This window comes from Schistocerca gregaria, chromosome 6 (genome assembly GCF_023897955.1).
Source record: "Schistocerca gregaria isolate iqSchGreg1 chromosome 6, iqSchGreg1.2, whole genome shotgun sequence".
In the NCBI taxonomy this organism is placed as follows: domain Eukaryota; kingdom Metazoa; phylum Arthropoda; class Insecta; order Orthoptera; family Acrididae; genus Schistocerca; species Schistocerca gregaria.
In genome coordinates, this window is record NC_064925.1 from 491886780 (window position 1) to 491911726 (window position 24947).

At 38.4% G+C, this 24947-nt stretch overlaps 1 protein-coding gene across 8 annotated transcripts in view; it reads left to right on the plus strand.

The window, feature by feature from the left end:
• LOC126279069 (E3 ubiquitin-protein ligase HECTD1) overlaps positions 1–24947 on the plus strand; it is a 311851-nt gene that overhangs the window by 158159 nt on the left and 128745 nt on the right. For all 8 annotated transcript variants that reach the window (XM_049979517.1, XM_049979523.1, XM_049979518.1 and 5 more), the window contains 2 exons: positions 2201–2435; positions 14129–14305. In XM_049979517.1, the coding sequence (XP_049835474.1) occupies positions 2201–2435; positions 14129–14305 (412 nt within the window). The remainder of the gene's footprint in view (positions 1–2200; positions 2436–14128; positions 14306–24947) is intronic.

Genomic DNA, 24947 nt, shown 5'->3' on the forward strand with positions numbered 1-24947 from the left:
TCTTATATATAAACAATTGCTATCGAGGTCAGCTTTTTTGCAAGCTGAATGGATTAATATATATAGTGGATGGATTAATATATAATAATTAATATAGGGGTTGTCTTAAATTTACATATGAAGTTTTGTACAAATTTATTTTGAAGAATTTCAAAGAGTGGGGTTTAGCAAATAATACTTTAGTTCAAGTAGTTCCAGATTTCTCGATATGCCGAAGCACCCTATACAGTATCGATCTTGTTCAGACAATCAGGTGGCATTTTACTCAACAGCAACGAATACAAGAGAAACTGTGAACTAGCGGCTCTAACAGTGCCATTGACAATTATGTGAAACACAGGAGGAAGTAGCATTAAATTCTGTCAACTTACAGACTTCTATTGTTTGAATGGGTTTGCAATAAAGGTTCTCATACATGTGTGGATACCATACACATACATTTATGCTGCTTTTTAAGTAAAGGTAACATTTAAAGGTGAAAATCTTATCCTACAAAAACCATGCCTTGATTCTGCACCCAATCTATATTTTGTTTGGTTGTGAGAAACTAATGATTTATGAGAAATTCGATCACTGTTCTCATATTAGAATATTGATGAAAAATATTGCCAGTTTTTAATCAGTTTCAGAACAAGATGGTGACATTCATATGAAACTAGGAAAAAATTAATCCAGATTAAATTTCTAATGAAACAGACCCCATTAAACTGAATGCAGTCGTTATCGTAAGATATTGCTGTCCGTGTTTCACTGTTGCCCAAGCACCGCTCTACATAAGGTTAGGAGGAGGAACACAACTAGATTGACACAGGACTGTAATAGGTGTGGGTAGGGGAGTGGTGGGCAGGCAGCAGATTTCATCTTGCTACTATCATGGAAACGCCTCAATCCATTTGTACTCTGAATCAAATTGATTTCAAAATCGGACAAATACTTAACAATGGCATACATTTTTGCAGGAGATGCTAAAAGTCTAGATTGGGGCCAGTGCCGTACTTCTGTTTTTCCTGCAGCAATGTCATTGATGCTCTCCTTGAAGTATGATGAGAATGATCGGTGGTGTGTTAGCTGCTGGTTCTGCACAGGCAGTAAGAGAGTGGTGGGCAGACGATGTGCTTTTGTAGCAAAAGACATTGTAACATTCTCATGTCAGTATAGATGGAAATCCTCTTTTTATGTTCAAAAAGGAAAAAAAAAAAGAAATAACAACGTGTTAAAAAAAGCTTAATATTTGTGATCATCATCATCATGATTCAAAATAGTGGTTCCACAGATGAGAAGCTAAACAAAAAAGGCAGTAAAAGATAAAAATTAATGTGAACAATTTCTTTTTGTTTAGTTTACTTCTCCTTGAATTACAAAACATAGACAGTAAATGGAATAAGTTAAGAATAGGTGTAATGCTAATTTTTTAGGCTGATCCTTTCTCAGTAAAAGTTTGTAATTTTGATTAGACAGAATACGTTAAAAATAATTTTTCTCAAGGAGCCTCTTAAAAAAGGGGGGGGGGGTCTTATACTAGGGGAAATGAAGCAGTTAGCAGTTACCCATCACAGATGCATTGATAGATGCTTATGTGATGTACTTGTACAGACTACTTATCTCAATTAATTTATTTCTTATGAATCAATGTCTATCATGAAAATATAAAAAGAAGGAACTTTCTCCGTAGACAGTATTCCCTCCCCAGCCGCATGGACATATGAAGAGCCAATGATTTTTATTGCCCCAGATTTCGCTATTATTCTTATTGTGGAAGTTGGCTAATCTTCTTCTTCTTCTTCTTCTTCTTCTTCTTCTTCTTATTATTATTATTATTGTGAAAGATACTAAACATAATTGTTCTAGCAAATCCAGTCTCATCTTTCCAGTTGTAGTGTGTTCATCAGCATGTACTTTCATTTTTTATCATACCTACTGTTCACTACATTAATTGTTGATTATAGACTGTTGTGTGATTCAGGTCTCTTCTTCTTCTTCTTCTTCTTTTTCCGTTTCCCCCCCTCCCCCACATTCTTTTTGTTTTAATGTACTACCCCCTTGCAAAAATTACTGAAAATAATTCTGCAATTTTTAATTAGGAAATAGCCACTCAAACACCAGACTGTGTTTAAGTGTTTAATTTATAGCATAATGACACTTGAATATAGCACCAATTTGTATCAGCACTTGAATTTTCTGTTCTAATTCCTCTATCCAGGTGTCAAAAGATGGTGTAAATTGGACTACACTTTATACTCATGTGGATGATGGCAGCCTGAATGAACCAGGCAGTACAGCTTCATGGCCTTTGGAACCACCAGCTGAAGAAACTCAAGGATGGCGCCATGTAAGGCTGCAACAGGCTGGGAAGAACGCTTCGGGTCAAACACATTACCTCAGTCTGTCAGGGCTGGAACTGTACGGGACAGTAACAGGCGTCTGCGATGACCTTGGTGAGAACTAGCACTTTGTGTCAATATTTTGTATCCCCTTCATAATTAGAACATAAAATAGAATCCCTTATTATTCATTGTTCTCATTTTAATTGCTTGACTCCGTATATAGGAATAACATCATAGATTTGCAGTGACCATGTTAGACAAGGGTAAATTAAATATAAACCAGAAGTTTTATTTTATAAATCTTTTTGTAAATGGAGAGTGGTGTAATTGTTGCTGCCATTTCCGATGATTGATTGATCTCCACAGTTGGAGTGTTGACATACTTTTTCTTTAGTCAGAAACACAATGTCAGAGCAAGAGGTACTGCCATCTGTTGCGCAACACGTTATAATAGTCTCTCACAACAGAGGGCACAAAACTGTCTGAAATTTTTAAGACTTCCTGCACAGTTTGGGGACAGTGTCATGAGAGAGACTAAAGTGTATGCTTGGCACAAACAGTTTTTATGAGCATGAGACACACTTAAGAGTGCAGCTCACTAGCATTGCTTTAGGACTAGCATGGCTGAGGAGAATATTTGATTGTTAGCCAGCTTATTCAAGATGATCACCGAATAACAGTTGCTGAATTTGATACTGAGGTTGACATAATCTATGGTAGTGCTCTCAGGCGATCATTACTGACAATGTTGGAGATTGGAAAGTGTCCCAAGGTGGGTGCCCCATCTTCTCACCACAAAACACAAATTACATTGTCTTGAGGAAGCTGGTACTAACACACTACAGAACTGAAAGGGAACTTTTTTTGCACCAGACAGTGGCCTTTGGTGAAACCTACATGTACTTAAACACAGAATCGGAAAAAAAATCAACGTGGAATGTACAAATATGATGAATTGGTACCCATCAAAGCAAAAAAAAAAAAAAACTCTCCATGGGGAAGGTTCTTGCAACAGTGTTTCTTGATCTTAAAGAAGTTCTTCTCGTTGATTTTCTCTATGAACATTGTACTGTTGCCAACTTTTGAACCACACTAAATGTGTGTATCATCAGAAAAGGCACTTATTTATGATCTGGGATATCATCATGCTTCGTGACTGTGGTCTAACCCAGGCAGCTGCCCAAACTCAACCAAAAATTCAGGAATTATCCCAGACTATACTAGAACATTCTCTCAAAGAAGTGGAGTTATCACCCTGCGATTTTCATTTATTTGGATCACTAAAGGAGGCTGTCAAAATACTCAGGTTTGATGGCTATGGCGCTTTTGAAGTGTTTGTATGCAGCTGGCTGTTGACACAGCGACGTTCATTTTACAAACGCAGGATCAAGAAACTGCTACTGACTATATAGAAAAATAAGTTTGTGAGTGTGAATTTTTCTGTAGGTTAAATAAACCTGTATATAAAAAAAAATTCCAGTTTATATTTGATTGACCTGCTTATTATCAGAAAATCAGTTTCATCTTGTTGGTGAAAAGGTTACTCGTTACCTTTGCTAATAAATCTTGTTAATTTTTATCTACTGTAGTAAAATCCCGTGTTAATGAAGACACTGTTAAGAAATGTCTGTTTTTAATGAATATTCCTGTATGCCCTATTGAAATTTCCATTAGAGTTATGCTATTGAACTCTGGTTTAGAGGAACCATGCTTTAAGAAAAGTCTGGTTTTAAATAATAAAATGTTTAAACGTATTGAAGACTGAATCCCGGTTCCTAACAATTTTGAACAAGTCGCGTTAAATTGGTGGTTGGATTAGTCATTCTAAATCGATTTTTATTGCCAGTAGTGGGTCATAGGGTTTGGTAGATAATTTCAAACAAGTGCTGAATTCTGCATGTAAGTCATGTGATTGAGGTCTGCACTGTGAAAGTTTTTGGGCACCAAAAGAAGATATTGAACATTCAGCAGAAGCTGACAATTATTTGAGATATTGAAGGCATTTGAAATGTTGCGCTATTTTACAATGCAAAGAAATACAATTTGGCACCTTTGTCTTAGTTCAGTGTGTACTGCAAAATAAGTAGTGGATCCATTCCCATAGATCAGAATTTATTATGAGATAAGGTCTGAGAAAGCTTTTTAGAATTAAAGCTTTCAGTCTTTTCTTTTTATTAAAAATTTCGTTTGCAGTCTCTGAATTTCAGCCTAATTTGTTGTGTGGTAGCTTATATACTGAATGGCTGTTTTCCAGAGGTCTGTTTCATTCCTAGAATGACAGGATATAATGAATATGAATATTTCACAGGCTACACAGTTTTCGCTTAGAATGCTGTAACCTACTAGTGTTGAATTGTACTGGCTGTGGGTCAGTATCAGTTACTGTAGAAGGAGATGATCATGATTTCCCTGAATAGTGTCAAAGATATTCCAACAAGTGTGACATTTCAGAACTTTGTTGTAAAAACGGTGTTCTGACTGTTGCACATAAGGTAGATATAAATGACTTTACGATGCTTTTCTAAAGAACCAAGCAGAACTGGATAAAGGTGGCTGGGATGATTATGAGGAGGAGGAGGAGGAGGAGGATAATTCTGCACAAAGTTTTGCTGCAGCTCTTAGAACCTATTTTCCCTCATCCACTATAGAGGAGTTTGTTCTAGACAATATCAACTGGCTAGAGTGACAACTCGGCATGCTATGCTGGCCAGAAACACAAATTTTGCTCATTGTTCATTCTCTGCCCCAAGAAAGGAAGTACAACATTTAAAGGTTTTCCTTTTCATTTAATCACACTTATCTGTCCCATTAGTTGAATAAAACAAGTTTCAAATATAAACAATTTCTTCTTCATTCTGGATGCCTGAAAAGTTGTCTGCTGTACACTCTTGTGACCAAATCAGTTTGTCAGAGGCAAATTGCTTTACTTGCATGCCTTCTACTTTCAGCCCCAGACAGACTTATTTAGATGTATGAGAGAATCAATCATAACAAAACTGTTCCTTCTGAGATACAAGATATACGAGATAAATGAAATGAACCCCTCAAACAGTGGAAAGTCCAGGATGGAATAATGGCAGTATTATGAAAGGGATAGATTGCTATTCAAAATATGAAGGTGACCCTGAGCCGGAGACAGGCACAATTAAAAGACTGTTATACATTGTAGCTTTCAGCCAAAAGACCTTCTGAAGTAGAAAATATATGTGTGTGTGTGTGTGTGTGCAGCATTAACTCATATACACGTTATGCCTCTGCGGCTGGACTGAGTTGTAACTTCCTGGGGTGGGAACAGAAATCCAGTGGTGGGGATAAGGTGGTGCCATAGAATTATGTGGGAAGGGTTGGGGGGGGGGGGGGGGAATAGCAGGGTGGAGTGGGGGAAGGTGTAGTGCTGCTCGTGGGAGTGTGTAGGGACATCATCATGGGGCAGGGTGGGCTGCTAAGTGCAGTCAGGTGGTTTGGGTTGGGAATGGGGTGGAGGGGGGGGGGGGGGGGGGGGGATGGAAAAATACTGGTGGGTGCATGGGTGGAATGAAAGTCAATGTTGTGCTGGACTCGGAGTGCGGAACAGATACGTAAGTGGAGGACAGGAACTAGTGAAGGTTGAACACAGGGGGGTTATTGGAATATAGGATATATTGCGGGGAGAGTTCCTGTCTACACTATTTAGAAAATGTGATGGTGGTAGGAAGGATCCAGATGGTTCAAGCTGTGAAGCAGTAATTAAACTGAATCATGTTGTGTTGGGCAGCATGTTCAGCAACTGGGTGGTCTAGCTGTCTGTCGGCCACAATTTGTCAGTGGCCATTGATGGAGAAGACAGCATGTTAGTTTTCAGGCACATGAGAACACAGCAAAGCAGTTGCAGCTTAGTTTGTAGATCAGATGACTGCTTTCACTGGTAGCCTTTCCTGTGACTGGTCTGGAGTAGATGGTCATGGTAGGATGTATTGGACAGGTCTTGCCTTCAGGTCTATTGTAGGGATATGAGCTGTGAGACAAGGGGCTGGGGGCAGGGGTGGAATGGAGAATTATGAGGCTATTGTGTAGTTTCAGCGGGTAGTGGAATACCACTGTGGGAGGGGTGAGGGGAGTGCTCCTTTGTGGCCAAATGGTGGGTATGTTAGAGGTGCTCGGTGCTCGGGGAGACAAGGCATAGGAGATTAGTTTGTGTACAAGGTCAAGTGGAAAATTTCAATCTGTGAAGACCCCGTAGAGACCCTTGGTATATTTGGAGGAGGACTGCTCCGTACTGCAGACGAGACAACTGTGGGTAGCTAGGCTGTACGGAAGGAACTTCTTGGTATGGAATGGGTGGCAGCTGTCAAAATGGAGGTATTCCTGGTGACTGGTAGTAGGTTTAATTTGTATAGAGGTACTGATGCAGCCATTCTGGAAGTGGCTTGTTGTGTTGAGGAGGACTGGGTGAATTGATCTGGGGACAAGATGTTGAAGAGGGAGCAGTTTCAGCAGTGTCACACTGACACCCCCCCCCCCCCCCCCCCCCCCACACACACACACACACACACACGGGAATCAGTGTAAAATCCTGAGAAAGCTGTGTTAAATTAAGTAATACATGTTTCTCCACTAAAATATGTCTAAAGCTTCTATTGTTTAGCTTCCCCCCGCCCCCCCCCCCCCCCCCCCCCCCCCACACACACACACACGACTCGAAGAATGCTGCAGTGTACAAGCCAGGTGGCAGCAACACGTGGGCAGGTGCCAGCCTACTATGTTTACACCTGTAAAAATTATTACTAAAAATCATATGAATGTGTTGATTCCAGTAGTCACATTTGAGACCACACAAGTGAACTGAATTAGAATGAATGTTTTTTCACAGATTTTAGTAGTTCCTTCTGTTTACGTATTTCATTGTTCGATATCCTCACTGTAATTGCAGACTTCATTCTGCGTTAAATGATTATATATAATGCAATCAAGCAAAGATTAATGTTTTTATGAAATAAATACACATTTTGAAAGATCTTGCATGAGTTTAGGGAGAGGTGGAGGAAGTTGAGCCAAATCTCACAGACATCTCACCAAGGAAGCAGAAGGGAGTGAAAAAATTCCAAAATTGCCTCATGTAAGTAATGGACAGCCCTCTGTTTCCTTTCTAGACAGACTACACTCCCCCGTTATTCTACCAATAAACTGATTTCTACCATCTGCTTAACCCACAACAGAGCCTATGTGATCATTCCATTTGATATCCTTGCAAAGTGATACACCCAGGAACTTGTATGAGGTGGCCAATTCCAACTTCTTCTTCTTCTTTTTAAGTGTACAATTTTACATTTCTGAATGTTTAATGTAAATTGCCAATCATTGCACCACTTTGAAATTTTATCAAGGTTTGATGGAATATTCATGCAGCTTCTTTCATTATAGATAACTGCATCATCTACAAAAAGCCTTATTTTAATATTGTCTGCAACGTCATTAATATACAACATGAATAGCAAGGGTCCCTGGGGCACACCTGAAGTTATTCCACATCTGACCTTGACTCTCTACCCAAGATAACATGCTGCATCCTCCCTACCAAAAAATCATCCATCCAGTCACAAATTTCACTTGAATACCTCATATGATTGAACTTCCGACAATAAGCATAGATGTGGTGCTGAGTCAAATGTTCTATGAGAATAGAGAAATACTGTATCTACCTAACTGCCTTGAGGCAAAGCTTTGAGTTTGTCATGTGAGAAAAGTACAAGTTGGGTTCTACATGATCATTGTTTTTGGAATGGAGGAGGTAATTCTGTTCAAGATACTGTAAGTTTCAGCTTAGAATAAATTGTAAGATTCTACAACAAATCAGTGTCAAGGATATTGGGTGGTGGTTTTGTGGATCACTTCTACTACCATTCTTCCAGACAAGTGTGACTCGTGCCTTTTCCATCTACTGGGCATGGTTTTTGCTGCGGAGATCTACAATAGATTATACTTAAAAGAAAATTCACCTCATTCACAAAAACCATATAGAATCCGATGGGAACTCCTGAGGGCACTGGAGCATTGTTCAGTTTCTCAACACCACTGACAGTAATACTGATTACTTTTGTCTTTTTAGTTTCGAATTATCTGTTCTAGATAGTTTTCAGATAAGGCCTTTAGTAATGTTTCAAAGGATGTCTTATTCTGCCCAGCACTAACAAAGTTTTTGGATAATTAAAGCCTCCACAAATGATTAAGGTACAACTGGGGAAGTTACTACAAGTGAACTGACAGTTTTCTGTAAAGTGTTCGGTTAGGTACTGTTTTGTGCCCAACCTTGATATTTAGTTTTGCCAAACAATCTCACATGCAGCTTCAATTTCTATCTTGATGGATTCGAGTTTCTTGTGTACTGGGACAAATACATCACTTCCATTTCCTATTAGCCTAACCTTTCGACATACACTTAAATTTTGTCACAAATGTCACTGTTATCAATTTCAGGTTTTAGTCAGCTTTCTGTGCATAGTATTATGCGAGCATCATTGTTTTTCAGGAGCACTTCAAACTCTTGACACTTTGTTGCTAGTGCTTTAGCAGTTAACCACCAGGATTTCAATACTTTCGTCTGTTGCAGGAATCTTACACTGATGCTTCTGGGTTCCCTACAGCTATCGTTATATGGACTGGACAGTGTGTCGCGTAATCTAAAAAAAACCATGTGTGCATCCTGCACACAGCTATCTAGCAGCCTCTGATATTTAATACACTACTCATAAGGGTTGAAAACTGTTGGGTCCCTCTAAAAGGTTTGCAGAACATTTGATTCAGGCATTCCACTCGACTCAGAATGAAGTGGCCACAGTCAGTTCTGGGGACAATGCTACAAATTATGAGCTTTGTTGAAGCTGCTTGCACAAAGCTGATCCTATCACGCTTTACTGTCAGTCACTGGAATGATCCAATTATGATCTTAAAGGCCGGACGACAGGAACAATTTGTTTCGATGTTCGCCATAATCTGCAGTCGGATGCAGCCTGTTCCTTCAATGGTTGCCGGATTAGCCTCTTCAACATATTGTATGAAGACTCCAGGCTTACACACTTAGTGCACCTGGTGTCCTTTCCTATTCCTTGCTGCCATTTCCCTAAAGGATACCATCATTCACCATATATTTGAACTGAGAATGATTAAGAGATTCCTACCCTGTTTCGTTTTCCACCTTTTGACACTGAACAAAACAGGTTTCTTGAAATCAGGTGAAGGTGAGTCCCACTTGCTCAATTTCAGTTTGAGTGAAAAATAGCACATCGAAAGTTTGAAGGCATATCGGATGAGTTCAGAGTGACGAAAAGAGCAGGGCACCACTTGGACATCTCCACAACGTGCAATTTCGTGTGCCATGAGTGGTGACAAATAGGGTGTGGTGCAGACCATGAAGTGGTGCATCCACACCACGCCATGCCATGCCATCTGTGTGTGAATTGGGCCCAAGAGTTGTCTCTGGCGCACCCTGAAGATATGGGAAATGTTTGTAGAATAATGATTCATTGGGTTGAAGTTATATCTACAGATAATGTATGTTCTTTAAAACTAGATAAAACAAATTTGAGCATCAATATGTCATTCGCATCAGTTCCATCCAAGCCTTAACTGGTATGTAAATCTTGAAGTAAAGAACCTTTCAAAATCCTAATAGACGCTGCTCTGTACATTTTAACAGTGCAAAGTACTGTCCCCTCAGACTGGACTTTAACCAGGGCAGCAAGAAGGTGTTGGACAAGCCAGTCGGTCAGTTTCACATAGTAGCACAAAGCCTTGTCAGAAACTCTTGCAGTGCATTGCCGAACAAACTTCCTTGCCAGCAAATCCACGTCATCAGTCTCCTAGTGGATATCCACAACTTCTGCACCTTTGACAGACTTAGCTGTGGTGCAAATTAATTATAGATTCACTTCTGGAATCAAAATGAACAGCGAATATTAGTTTCATAATTGTCTAAACAATGTTATCTCCCTTTCTGTTGAAAGGGCTACCTTTTTTTCCTGGTTTATACTGTAAAACTTAGTTGCTTTTTTTATTTAATAGGTATCACTAGCTCTTTATTTTTTTCTTTGGAGGGGGGGGGGGGGTGGAGTTAGAGGTGTACTTCATTTTGGAAATAATTTCTCGTAAATTCTGTTATGGAAATTTTATTTCCAGGCACTTTTAGATTCCTCTTGTCCTGTGCTGCTAAGTCTATCTCCAAAACAGCCTCCATTTTCATCTAACATGGGTAGTAGTGAGAGGAATAGAAGGGTCTATGCACTGGTAGAGTAGATCATTGTGCTTAGAGCTGCAGTAGCAATTAAGCCATGTTACTGTGTGTTTCCTTGCTGTAGCCTTTCAGTGTGAACATTACAACTGAAAATCGCACCAAATTTGAAATTTGTTCTGTAATGTAGTTTTTAGAGGAAAAAAACTTAAAGAAATTTGCACTGCCTATGAACTGTATGTGGTGTAAATAAATTGTTTTATATCGAGTCATATTGACCGCCCCACACACAAAAAAGACCAAATTTATCATCCAAAAAGTTTATGACTACACTTTTTCATGGTAAAGGAATCTTATTTGTTGGTTTTATGAAATTTGGGAGGACAATCAATTCTGAAACCCAGTGAGAAGAGCCATCCAAAACAAATGATATAGACAATCTACTAATGGTGATGTGATTTTGTGTGGCAGTGTCCAACAAACAGGTTGGCAAACACAAGAATTGCTGCACCATTTCACATGGTGGATTTTTGAACATCCACTCTACAATACAGACTTAGTTTCCACTTCTTCACATGCATAACAGTGGTCTGCCTATCAACACTTGGCCTTGGATGAGCTTCAACACGCTGTCACGTATTGGTTGCAGTCTTAGGCAGCAAAAACTTACAAACTCATTAAGAGAGATGATAAATGCTCAAATCTGAATGGTGAGTTTGCAGGGAAGAAATACTAAGGTTTAAGATTTTTCTGATGATTGTATTTTAACAATTCCAGTCAGTATTTTATTTGTAGCTTAACATAGCTTATTTTCGGTATAATCTTTGGATAGTATTCCACCCAATAGAACTTTGCAATGCTCTGTGATGCATGGCATAAGCTTGCATGATTCTCTACTAGAGAGTCAGTTCTCATTCTTTAAAGCCTTAAATATAGTTGAGCTTTCAGATGTGAGACACTCTGCAGTTCGTAATGTTCGCAGCCTTCACCTACAGAACCTTCTGCTCATTCTGGACATACCTTTCATGGATTTAAAATCACCAATTGTTGGGCAACAGCAAAGACATTTGTGGATGGTAGACAGTGTCGATCCTCTCTGGGTTCTCAGTTTGTGTGCAAGTTATTTGGAATGTCATGATCCGTTCCTGTTGGCTAAAAAGCGGAGACCGTAGTGTCTAAGTAACAGGCCTGTGCTATGTCATTTATCACGTACACTTAATAAAACCGTCTGCCTATCCTGCATTCTAGGATTGTTAAGATTCTCTTTCTTCATGCATACGTGAATTCACATCTAGAAGTTAAACTTTATCAACTGCTGTTTATCTTTTTCTTCCAAACATCCATAGTTTCCAGTTCTATCCAGGGTGTTTCAAAAACAGCTATCAACTTCAGTAATAAATATTTTATTTTGCATATAAAAAATTGATTTATTTCTCTTACATTTGTGGACTTATACTGTTAAACATCCCAATGTTTGATCTCCCTGTATTTTCTTTGACTGGAAACCAAACGCATTAAAAAAGTGCTGTGTCCTTGTGACTTCCTTTCTCAGTTGCTTTTTTGCTAGATGAAGGAATTCTTTTTACCGTATCCACTGTCACAGTCAGTCTTTTTGTATAATAGCTGCCACTTAGTAAGTATATTAAAAATGCTTTGTTTAGTTGTTAAGCATTTTTGGAGATTTTTATACAGAGTTGAATGTTCTGATCACTGTAGCTTCAGGAACAAACAAAAACACATTCAACTTTCTTAACAGTGTTGATAAATGTGGAAGACCAGAATTATTTCTACACAGCCACTTTTAATATATTTCGTACACACAAACAGTCCTTGTTTCATTTTGACACACTTGTTAGGCTAGTACTGTAGTGAATTAATGAAGTGTCACTCAGGTTGTCCAAGTATTTTGTTCATTGAAGTATGTTGTTCTTGGACTTCTTGGACTTTGTCACAGTGCTTATAATTAATGCAAGTTTTTAGGAAGAAGATATTCCATTGTGACTTTTACTGCACTGCAGTTGTAGAATATTGTCCATGAAAGATAAAGAACCAAGTTGGGTTTTGCACAAAGCTTTCGTCCATAACACACTAAATGCCACGTGCCTAGTGACGGGTGTTAACCACCAGGCCAGTCGCACAGCGTCAGGCATGTGGTTCTGCTGTGGCCGCTGCTGGCTCTCATAGTGAGTGTTATTTCCAGATTTATACCATCTTCTGGGACATTCTTACTGATATAATTGTGAATTCTGTCATGTAAATGATTTCATTAGAAATTATTTCAGGTTATTGCATATACAAAACAGGTATACATATTTTATGGGTTGTTTAACTTTGGTGAGTTAAATACCTGTGTAGATGACACCAGGTAGTAGCAGATTTGGAATTCCATGTTATGTCAAGAATTGGGAACATCCTTACAAGTATCACTATTATATTCTTGTAATTGTTCTGACTGAGTTTCCTGACTGTGCAGAGTGTTACCAGATAAACATGCCCAGCATCATAGGACATAAGATCATGTCTTGCAGATTTAATGGGGATGGTAGTGGCAACAGCACAGAGGCAGTTAGCCTGGCTTTAAAAATGTATGTTTTAATTGCTAAACTACAAGTGGACATCATCTTGCCATGGCAGCTCTTGAAGTCCACAGTCAGTGTTCTGTTTGAGGTACATATCCATGGCCACTGTAGCACCATGGGCAAAGTGGACTTAATAATGTTTGAATAGAATGGTGTCCACCAAACATGATCGTTAAGGACAGGAATGACTCCACATGCTTGTATGTGCATTTTTCTGCAAATTGACAGAGCTACATAGTGGAAACACAACTAATTTGTGGAACAAAAAAAGTTCATATCTGTTGTGTTGTGAATCTATGAACAGCATACATTTATTTACTTGGTTTTACTTCTTGTACCAAGATGCAGTGATAGGCGCGCATACTTTTCCTCGTCTCTTACCCCTATGCAAGAAATTTCTAAAGGTCTCAAGATGGCACAGTGTATCTGTGGTCCTATGTCAGAGTTCTTGTTTGTGTACTTAGCCACTGCTTAACATCTCCCAGTATTTAGCATGGTTGTATTTACTTGTGAAGTATATTTTTTAAAGCCTTGCTTTGCTTTGTGACCAACTCAGTGTAGACAAGGAGTAAATGGCAATGTAGAGCAGCAAAAGCGATTTTAGGTGGCCTTTTTGAAAGTCGTGGACTATAAAAATATATTTTTATTTTCTTTCAATTGGTGTGAGCCATTGACAGGATGGTATTTCACACTATCAGTGATGGTATTTCACACTATCAGTGATGGTATTTCACACTATCAGTGATGGTATTTCACACTATCAGTGATGGTATTTCACACTATCAGTGATGGTATTTCACACTATCAGTGATGGTATTTCACACTATCAGTGATGGTATTTCACACTATCAGTGATGGTATTTCACACTATCAGTGATGGTATTTCACACTATCAGTGATGGTATTTCACACTATCAGTGATGGTATTTCACACTATCAGTGATGGTATTACACACTATCAGTGATGTTTAAGAAACAAAGAAAGAAATCTTTTTGTGATAGAGCGTTCACTTACATGATAGGTAAAGCTGCAAAAGAGGCAGAGGCAAGTTTACGAAGGCAGCGTAGGCTGTTGCGGACACAAGTGCTGAAGCAGCTTGTTGTTGGTGCTCGTGTGGCCAGGGGGCTGGACTGGAAGTGGCGTGATCAGGATGGCAGCCCACCTGGCGAAGGCACTGTCACGGGTGAGCTACACAATGGTAAGACACTCTTCATTACCAGGTATTAAAGTAGGATAAATACAAGCAGTTTCTTGTATGCTGTTTGAAAATAGAGAGATATAAAGTAGTGTGTTTGATTTCCCCTTTGAGTTGTGCATTCTTTGGCCGTTGGTTGTAGATGATTGTTGGCATTTCATAGTGTTGTGGTGGGCTGATTTAAGTCATTTTCACTATTAGTGTGGTAAACAACTGTTCAAAGGTGCCAGAAACTGAATACAAGAGGATGCTAACACCAAATACTTAAATATGCAATCTGTTGAGAAAAAACTTAAACTGCCATTGATATACCTGTTTATGATTTGGTTAGGCAAAGATTAACTTTTTATGCAAATATTGGGTGTCCCTATATGTTATTGGTGAAGGATAATCAATTGTGACTAATATTGTAACTAATCAATTTCCTATGTTTTTAATTTTCCTTAAACTGACATGGAGGATATAAGCTAATGCTGAAATAATACTGTTCTTTTTAGAGGTGTGGTGGAGGAAAATGACTTTCTTCTAATGAATGTCACGATATGGTTGTTAATAATTAAGCGAGCCACATATTAACAGCCTCCCCTGTTGATAAGCTGTTTGTGCAATTCTGTGAGATTTTAAAAATCGAATAGTTTTGACTTATTCTTATTGGGTTGGTGTTCAGGAATGAGACAGAATTATGAAACTGTTGCTGAAAAGTGGAGAGACCTGAGTTTGTAGGGTGAAAAGATGGTAGAAAAAATGACTGAGGACTCAACTTTATGTTGATGTTTCTTAAATGAAATAATCACTTAAAGGATGAAAGAAAAGAAAAAAGTTACTGCAAAGACAACATGTTGTTTTGAAAACAATGATGGTTCATATCTTGAATTATCCTCCAGCACTTAATCTTACTTAAATTTTTATTGTTTTCAAAACATAGATGAAATGTGAAAGTGATGCCAAGTGAAAGTTTCTATGTACATGAGAAGTATAGAGATTAATATGTCGATTGACATAGCAGATCAGTCAATTAATTGTGATTGTGACAGTTTCATGCTGATAAAGTCACTAAATAGAGTGACTTGGAGATATCTTGGAGAAAAAATTGAATGGTTAATGATGTATCCGTAGTGATATTACAGGGTGTATATGATCCGGGAAAAACCCGGGAATTATTTAGAATTTCGGGAATTTTTCATTGTTTTAGTTTTCAGTTAAATTTTTGTGATTTTGACTGGTAAGAAACAATACTCTAACAAAGAATATTATTGTCTCCCGCTATTGCAGAATAGTACTGCAACAACAAAACATGAACGAGAGGGAAAAAAAAGAACGAAAATGAAACTTAAGTTGCAAAGGAAATGTGGTGTATACAACAACAAAACACAGTGCCCATACAAGAGTCTGCCAACAGCAAAGTATGTCAAGGGCTTTAGGAAGACTATGCAATGCTTCATAACAACAAACTGCCTCCAATGAGCCTGATGTGACAACTGTTCAAATTAGATTCGTTTAAGCAGTTGTGGGCGGGATCTTCCGCATGCATAGTTGAGTCTCGTATGAGTAGTTCCTTCTTTTGCTTCTGGTTACGGAAGCATGGCTGGGCGCCCCTACTTAATATGCACCGGTTCGGAAATGTTGTAAACCTGGTGCTGATGCTCAGAGCACTCCGAGTTGTGGTGGGGAGATGGATCGTATCCATGTGAACTGTGTTTAAGTTCAGCGATTTTGTTGTTTCCTCTTCGTTTATTGTATTCACGTTAAATGATAACAAATGGATTTTTGCAGCCGGGAGTTATCAACTGAATTAAAAAGCATTTGCATAATTACGGAAGACGAAAATATGTTATTAGTTTTAGATTTTATTCCTGAGAGTCAATCATTAATCGCCTTGCAGAACAGTGAAGTTATTTTTGTCGGTTTGCTAAAGAGATTTGGCTTTCATTAATCTTTTCTGCTTTATTCGAAATGAAATGTTTAATTTCACACTATTGGCTAGTTTCAACTGTTCGCTGCATTTCGAGTGCATGTATGTCATTGTGCCGTAATAAAGAACTAAACATGAGATAATACAGTACTCTTAGTCCAAAACAATCACCTCAGTTTTCCAGCACAAATAAAGGTTAATTGCCCTAACATTGTGCAATTTGAAGCAAAGTTACATGTTCTCTGCAGCTTTTGAATTGTTACAATAGGACATTCAAAGTCAATGAGTAAGTAAAAGTTCCTCGTTCCAGCCCTAGATGGGCCAGTTGGTCTGACCACCCACCATATCATCCTATGAAATAGTGTCATTGGATGTGCTCTGGAGGAGCATGTTGTCAGCACACCACTCTGCTAGTCGTTGTAGGGTTTCTTGACTGTGGAACCACTACTGAATGGTTGAGCAGCTCCTCAGTTGTCAGTACCAAAAATTGAACCCTGATCCCCCGCATAGACAAAGTTCCATGTGTAATTAAAATACACTTTCCATTGGTTGATGTGTTTTTTAAAGTGAAATTTATACCTCGACAAATGATTTGAATTGAAGTATCGCAGAAGACGGTGATTATTTTCTTAGCGAATTTTTAAGGTGCATTCAAATGAAACCTGCTCACTAGTGTAAAGTAACGGTAACAATTTTACTAACTCAAAAATGTAGTTTACACATAGTACACATACTCAAAAATAGTGCCAAAACTGTTTACACATTTATCCCATTGCAACACTAACCAGTCGATACTGTCATTGAAGAAGCAAGTAGGCTGCTGTCAGATCCAGGCATTAACGGTGTGGGTGGTGCCCACGCAATACCCAGTAATCGATGGATTTCATCTACGGTGATTCTGCGGTTGTCAAAGACTAAAACATAGTCTTCAAGTGACGTGCGTCCCTCAAGGTATTGTTTGCGCCATTCCACAACTCTTGAATGACTCGGACTCTACTCACCGTACACGGCCCTTGTCCGTCGATACATTACGCGACCTCCAGCTCCCTCCACTGCCAAAAATCAAATCACTCCTTGTTGTTCCTGCTTACTCGCCTGCATGTTCGGTAGTGGATGATAACTTGTATATCCACCTTCTCTTCGGCATGAAACCATACTGGTCCTATGTAACATCAAATGGTGTGCACGTGTCACACTCTACCAATACGTGGCGCCACCATACCCACAGTTATGTGGTTCCACCTTAAGTGTAGACGCACTCACCTGGTTTCATTTGAATGAACTTCATACATTGAAGGAGTTGATGGTAGGTTGCAAAAACTTGTTTAGTGATAAAATAAGTAATTACATAGTGTGACAGAAAAGTAAATTAGGGTTACAGTGGTGTAAAGCGATAGTAGATTCCAACTTCACTTTGTCATGAAATGTGTGTTTTTATTACACAACACACAAGACGTAAAAAATATATGCTGTTGTATGGCTATAGTAGGAAAAAAGGTTGATGTATAACATAGTGGCTGGAGCATCAAAGGAAACAGTTTGTAAAGGCATAAACAATATTTTAATTTTTACTTTCCAAATTTATTAAGTAAAGCATACCATTGACTTCAAGAAATAGTATGTTAGTATGGTTAACATGATAGAAATAAACTTCTAATACCTACTTGTGCTCAAAAAGATATTGTTAGCAGTGATGAGTTTCTTGTCAACTCTTACTAAAAATTTTTTTAAAAAAATTGGAGAGATTGTGCCTTGTGTCTTGTGAAGTGTGAAAGGCAGTTACATTAAATAGAAAGTATTTTACTAATAAAAACAGATTAATTACAGGATCTGTGTGAAATCAAGAGACTAAATTATTCTCTGGAAAGTACAAACATAATAATCTGTTGAGAAATTAAATCATCAATCATTGTTTGGTTTGCATCAGGAATAAACCTTCTAATAATGAGCTGTGTAGGTTATTAGTCTCACATTTCTGAATGAAATTTATTTTTCTGATAATTTTCAGAGTATTGTCTTTGGTATGTTAACAGTTTTAAATGTGAAGAAAATACAACTATGATATTGAGCCTATTTTATAGTTATACTGTGTAAACTTTGTCATCAGATTATGCACTGTAGTAATTGGTTCACCAGTACCACTGAAGCATTGTTTATGACAATTGTGAACACATTGTCTGCACATAGAGTATTTCAGATTAATATTCATTTTAGGTAGGTTTTGCTCTGTATTTCAAACACATACTGTAAGGTTGAGATTTAGTTCTTGTATAAATATTATACCTGCTTCTTTGCATGAGTATCCAAATAAAATGAAATGTTTAAAACTTCTTTTCCCTTCTCCCGAAATTACCCCTCTTGTTGCATTTTTTGTTCATTCTTTTTATGCTTATGTACACCTATACACTGTACTTGCATGTTTTGATGTTTTTACAAATACAGCATTCCAAGAAATATTTGACACAACTGGTAATGCGTTAGTTGAACCCTTAATGTTACCAATTACAATGTTTCTGCCCTTTAACATTGAATTCCTCCTCATTATAGAGGTACTGATTTTTATAGTACACGGACATATTAAAATTTTATAGATTTCATTTACATGCATATTGTTTTCCCTTGTTTCATTAATTGAGATTTTCCACTAAAAACCACATCAAAACAGTTATGGTTATTTGGTTACACTGTGCCTGAAAGTCACTCATTTCCATTGTTAATGACTTAAAATTAGTTGAATCATAGATGAAACTTGTGTGTGAAAGTCAATAATTTTTGGTGTTAGTGACTTAAAATTAGCTGAATCGTAGCTGGAACTTTTAAGTTTCAGTGCCTGGGAGCATAATATTGCATTTATCAATATTGAACCTGTCTTTGGGTAGTGGATCCATTGGGTAAAATTATAGATATGAGGCATTATTTAGAGTGTCATAATTTTTCCTTATGTTTGACACTGGGGGAAAAAAAAGAGAGAAAGAGAAGAAGAAAAGAAAATCTGTCACATCTTATTGTCCTTCTTGTTAGCATCCACTTCTACAATTTCTGTTAAGGGCAGCTGATCATTTTAATCACCGGGGGAGGGGGGGGGGGGGGGGAGGGTTAAGCAGGCCCTTTTCTTTTCTTTTTTGACAAGCTTTTCAATTTGTTGCTTTCTCCCATTGTTCCTGCAGTGACAAACAATTACAGCTTCATAAAACTGCATGCTGCATGGTAACATTCACACCTGGTGTGACTGGCAGTTATTTCGACAAGATGTTTTTACCACATTGAATATTTAATCACAATGTATGGACTGTGTGCTTCGATGCTTATGGCTTGTCGTGAATGAACTTGTACCACATATAATCTTATTTTCCTTGTCACCCATCTACTTTTTGCTTCTGATTTCTTCACTGCTTTGAGGTTATGCATGTGTCTTCACAGAATCTGTTTGTATCCCGTTTGTGTTGTAAATTGAAAAGATGTTACGTCGCTGCACTTTTCCTGTTCTGCACCTGCTCATGCTAATGGGAGGCTGGACGATTGCAGTTTTTGTTTGTTGTTAATCTCTTCTGATATATGTATGTGTTAGTTTATTTAAAATTCAGTCTATGCATATTAAATATAAAATATGCTTTTCAGTGTCTCTTATTGCTCACAAAGTTCACTGATACATTTTAATTACAGGTTTGATGTAGAACATCGTACTTACATTTTAATTATAGTGATTGCTATTGTGTTTGCAGTTTTCAGAAAGTAGTTCACAGTACAAAAGTGATTTTGGGGCCCCCAGAATGAGTTGAACAAAACATTGAATGCATTGGTATAAAGTAGTATATGTAGTTTGTTTTGATACAAACAATAATTGAAACAGTAGATCTTAAATTTGACCATTGATATCTTGCCTATATGGGCTTCATAGCAGAATCTTCCGTGCCATTTTGGTCTTTTTGCTATGTTTACCTTCGTTTCATACCTGCAGCAACTGTCAAACAGTGGAAACTCCAGGTTTGAATATCAACAATATACAGAAAAGGCGGATTACTACTTACCATAAAGATGATGATGCGTTAAGTTGCAGACAGGCACAACTAAGACATTTTCACACTAGCTTTTGGCCGCAGCCTTCGGCAGAAAAAGATACACGCACACATTCATTCAAACGAGCAAGCACAAGCACACTTCACACGCGACTGCCGTTTTCAGCAGCTCGGACTGAACTGCAGGTGCAAGACCTGCCTAATCTACTCATCCAGAACTACTTCTTCCAGTCGTGGCACAGGCCTAGCCTACCCCATCTCAGGCCAGGCCACCTGTGAAAGCAGCCATGTTATGTACCAGCTATGCAGCAATTATAGCACAGCTTTTTATATTGGCATCACTACCAACCAACTGTCCACCCGGATGAATAGCCACCGCCAAACTGTGGGCAAGATCAAAGGTAAACCACTCTTAGGCACAACACGTGCAACTGAAAATAACATGTTTGATTTCAGTGGCTGCTGCACTACCTGAGCCATTTGGATCCTCCCCTCCACCACCAGGTTTTCTGAACTGTGGAGCTGGGAGTTGTCCTTACAACACATACTCCACTCCTGAAATTATACCTGCCTCCACCTATAGCAGCCTACTGTCCCCACACCCACTACCCAAAAGTTACCACCCCCTTTGTCCTGTCACCTCCTCTATATTCTAGTCTCTCACCATCTTTGTCTTTGCCAACACACCCACTCATCTATCCTTTTTCCTCACTCCTTTCTCACTCCCCATTCCCTCTCCACCCCTCCTCACAGCCTTCTGACACTGTGCCTATTGGCAGTCTAGTCCCTGTGTGCCACACAGTGCTCTACTAGTCCCCTCCCATCCAATACCCAGCCATCCCTTCCCTTCCCCTTCTAGATTGCTGCTTCCATTCTATGTGACAGCTGGACTCCAGCTCGTGCTGCTGGATATGGCTGTCATGTATGCATGAGACGTGAATGAGTGTATATGTGTTTCCATTTCGGTAAACGGCTGTGGCCAAAAGCTAAAGTGTAAGTTTTTTTTCACATTGACAACATAACAGGGCATTTTCACAGTAAGTAGCAATCTGTCTTTTCCTTATATTGTTCACAGCAACTGTGTGTTTTATAGTCGATTCCCATGTCCGCCTTCTGTCCCCATATCCTCACATGCTCCACAGTCTCCCACACCTTGTTCCTCCCATGGATATCCAATCTTATCCCCCATCCCCCGCTCGTCTACTTTTGGCTCTTACGTGGAAATCCATCGCCTCCTCCACCCTTTGTCTCTCTCCCATCTTGAACCACTCCCTGTCTCTCCACTAACTTAACCCCCACCCACCAATCTTGTTGTTAAATGTCCAGTACTACTACCCCCTTTCCCCCTAGGATACCACTTCATTACTCACCTCACATTTGCCTCTTGCACCTCTACGTATAACCCTCTGCAAGCCTCCTCCATATGCATGAGGGTGAGGTGGTGATTAGATCCTCCCCCCCCCCCCCCCCAAGTTGTGATCCTAGTTGTTTCCCTACATAATGTGAAGATGAAGCAGTGATCAATCAGCAAGAAGGTTGTTATCTGAGGTGAATGTTAGTAGAAGTAGGTGTTCTGTCTTGCCAATCATCATCATCATCATCCTCTCTAAGTAATCCAGTTGTGTCTCCCACCATATGAAAAAAATTCATTGCTAATAAACAGGTTCAATGCCTAAAATGTACAAAAAGTATGAAAATCAGCCCATTTTTAAATTTTTAATTTTTAATCAGCATCAGGCAATGCCAAAGCAGATTTTTAGAGCATGTCTTGCTTCTGTGTCCTATGGCTTGTGTGCTTTTTGCACCCTAGTTGCCATGTGACCCATCAAACTTATGCTTTCCTCCTTTCCATTAAGGGAAATAAAAAGAATGAAAATCACTTCACACTTTTAACCATTAATACATTTCTGAAACACATTGATTTGTACATGTCAGTTTTTTTAATTCAGATGTATTACTTTTGTAGCACTTATTCGTGTTTTAAATATGTAATGGACAAATTTATTTATAGTGTTAATAACAGGGCAGAAAGACCCACACTACATGAAAGATGCAGGATTTTATTATACTCCCAACATTCTAAACCCTTTGCTGAAATGTGAAGATAGTAACAGTCAATTTATAAAGAGCAGAGTCTTGTGCATGTGCAGCTTGTGCTAAGGTTCACACTGTCTACTGAGGTGCATTCCACCACCTGCCTTCATATTACAAATCTGATGGGGCCCATACATTGTGATGTTAAACACTAGTTTCCTGTTACAGCCTAATCAGTCGTTTCAAGGAATGAATTATACCACCAGAATTTCAGATCCTTTATCATCTTATTTCAGTTGACATAAAACAGTCTTCTTGCTGTACTGCATTATCATTCTTATATTATGCTGGTCACCACTTACCTCACTTACCTTCATGTGGCACAACACCCAAATACAGAATTTTTTTTATTTGGTTGGGGGGTGGGGGATTGTGGGGGGCAGCAACACTCAGCTTTTGGAGCCTGTCAGCTCTTGCAGTGACAGGTTCCTTCTCCTGGCCAGAAAGCAGAAAGTATTTGGGGGTAGGTAATAAAAAAAATATACTTTTTGCTAACTTCAGTTGTATAAGAACAGCTTTAGTTCTTGCAAAAGACGATCATTTTTAAGGTATAAATAACTTTATTGTTTATCAAGTGATCATTTCTTGGAAGTGCTTTGTGAATGAACCACTATCATTTGTTTTTGTTCATCTTGGAACACCCAAGCATTAGATGGCTTCCTAGTTTTCACCCATGAAGATTTATGCAGACTTTGCATTTCCTCAATAGTTTGTTGAGCATTTCCATACGTCAGTGGACACAAGCCTTTTCTTGATCTTAATCAAATTACATGGAATATATTGGGAACATAATTTTTTCACAACTAGGTGTTCAAACATATACAAATTATTGCTGTCTTAAATATGCATATGGATGCCTCCATGTTGTATTTAGGCACATACTGATCCTCCTCACTCATGTTGTGCATGGCATCAATTTTTTTGTAAACAATCAAGTGATTCACTAAGTACATAAGACAGAAACATGACTGTTCAGGAATTCTTCAGAACAATAATTGTAAGAGGTCTTTCCAGAAGATAACTGAGTACCAAAATTCATTAACCATTGTTCTTGTGTTAGATTTTTACAGAATATGCTAAAAAAAAGTATCATCCAATGAAAACCTTTGCATAAAGTTTCCATTTTTCACAACACTGTTTCTGTGAATACTTACTGCAAACACACTGCTCACCCAGTTTCTGCTGTTTTAGCAATAATAAATTACATATTCAAAGTCAGTAATAACATCACATTTCAATAGTACCATCTAATGGCCGTAAATCTGTTATATGCCCACAGGTTGATTTTAATGACAAAATGCTGTACAATTGATGCTCATATCGATGATAGTGTGTTTCCTTTTCTTCTTTTGATGTGATTACTCGTGGAGCTAGTCAGTTGTAGAGGTGATTGCAGTTCAAAGAAAATCAGTATTTTCCACATAGGTAGTTTGTGTTAAATTTGTGAAGAAAAGCTACAAGTACCTGAAGAATCTTTAATACTCTTAAATTTGCTTCTGTAGTGACTAGTAAGAAACCAATTGTTTAGAAACGAAATGTAGAATATTGGAGACCAAATGTAAGCACTTGTAGCTACATACACTTTGTGATGCCACTGTCGGTACTACAGTTCTCTTCCTACTGAAAAATAGTGACCAGATAAGTATGTAGACAATTTTAAAACATGATTGTCTTCTAATTGAGTACTTGCGAATGTGTGTGTGAATCTTGCATTAAACTGCTGTATAACGTATTTCGTACGTTAATTGGGTGTACGTTAGTATGGGTCTTTTTGCAAAGGTTGAAGATTCATACAAATTCTTCGTGTAGCTGACAATTAACCCATTAACTTCAGGTCTTCTGTAACACTGTGCGTAGTCTTCTAGGCTTTTTGCTGTGGCAGATCTCATTATTAAAATCTTCTGTGTCAATGTTCTCTAAGGTTCTTTAAAGGTAGATTTACAAAACTGCACATCATAACAGTGATGTGTTGTTCAAATATGCAGGCTGCCCAATGTTGTGAGGGTCTAACTACTGTTGATAAATGAGTCTACACTCTCACGAAAAAGGTGTTCATCGCACAGGCCATAGTTGATCCCGTCCTCTAACCACACTCTGTGGGCATAATGTTCTTTACAACAATGTCAGGAACGAAACGTGGGGGAAAGGAAAAAAAAAAAAAAAAAAGAGAAAGAGGAATGGAGAGTAAAAGAAATGTTGCCATTCTTGAGTACATGCCAGTTTTTGAGTATCAGTTAAGAGACACTCAGAAACTGGTTGCAAAAATAAATAGTAGTGAGATAATTTACTCATTACTTCCACTGTGGAGATCCTAGCAGGATACTTGTTACCTCCTTTTTTCGAATCAACTTCTTCAGAGCCCCACATAATGCAGCAGGACTCTAAAATAGTTTTGAATGTGATTACCTTGACAGGTGTACTGCTCTTTCCCAGAACCCTCCCAACAAACCCAAGTCCTCTGTTAGGTGCCCTGCTATTGATTTCACATTTTTAATTCATTGTAAATTGCTTGTTAATATTACCTCCAAGTATTTTAACAATGCCATGTGATCTGAAAGTTTTCCACTAATGGTGCGGTTTGATGCTAATTCTTGCTCTTGGTTGAGCATTTTCTTGTGGTTCC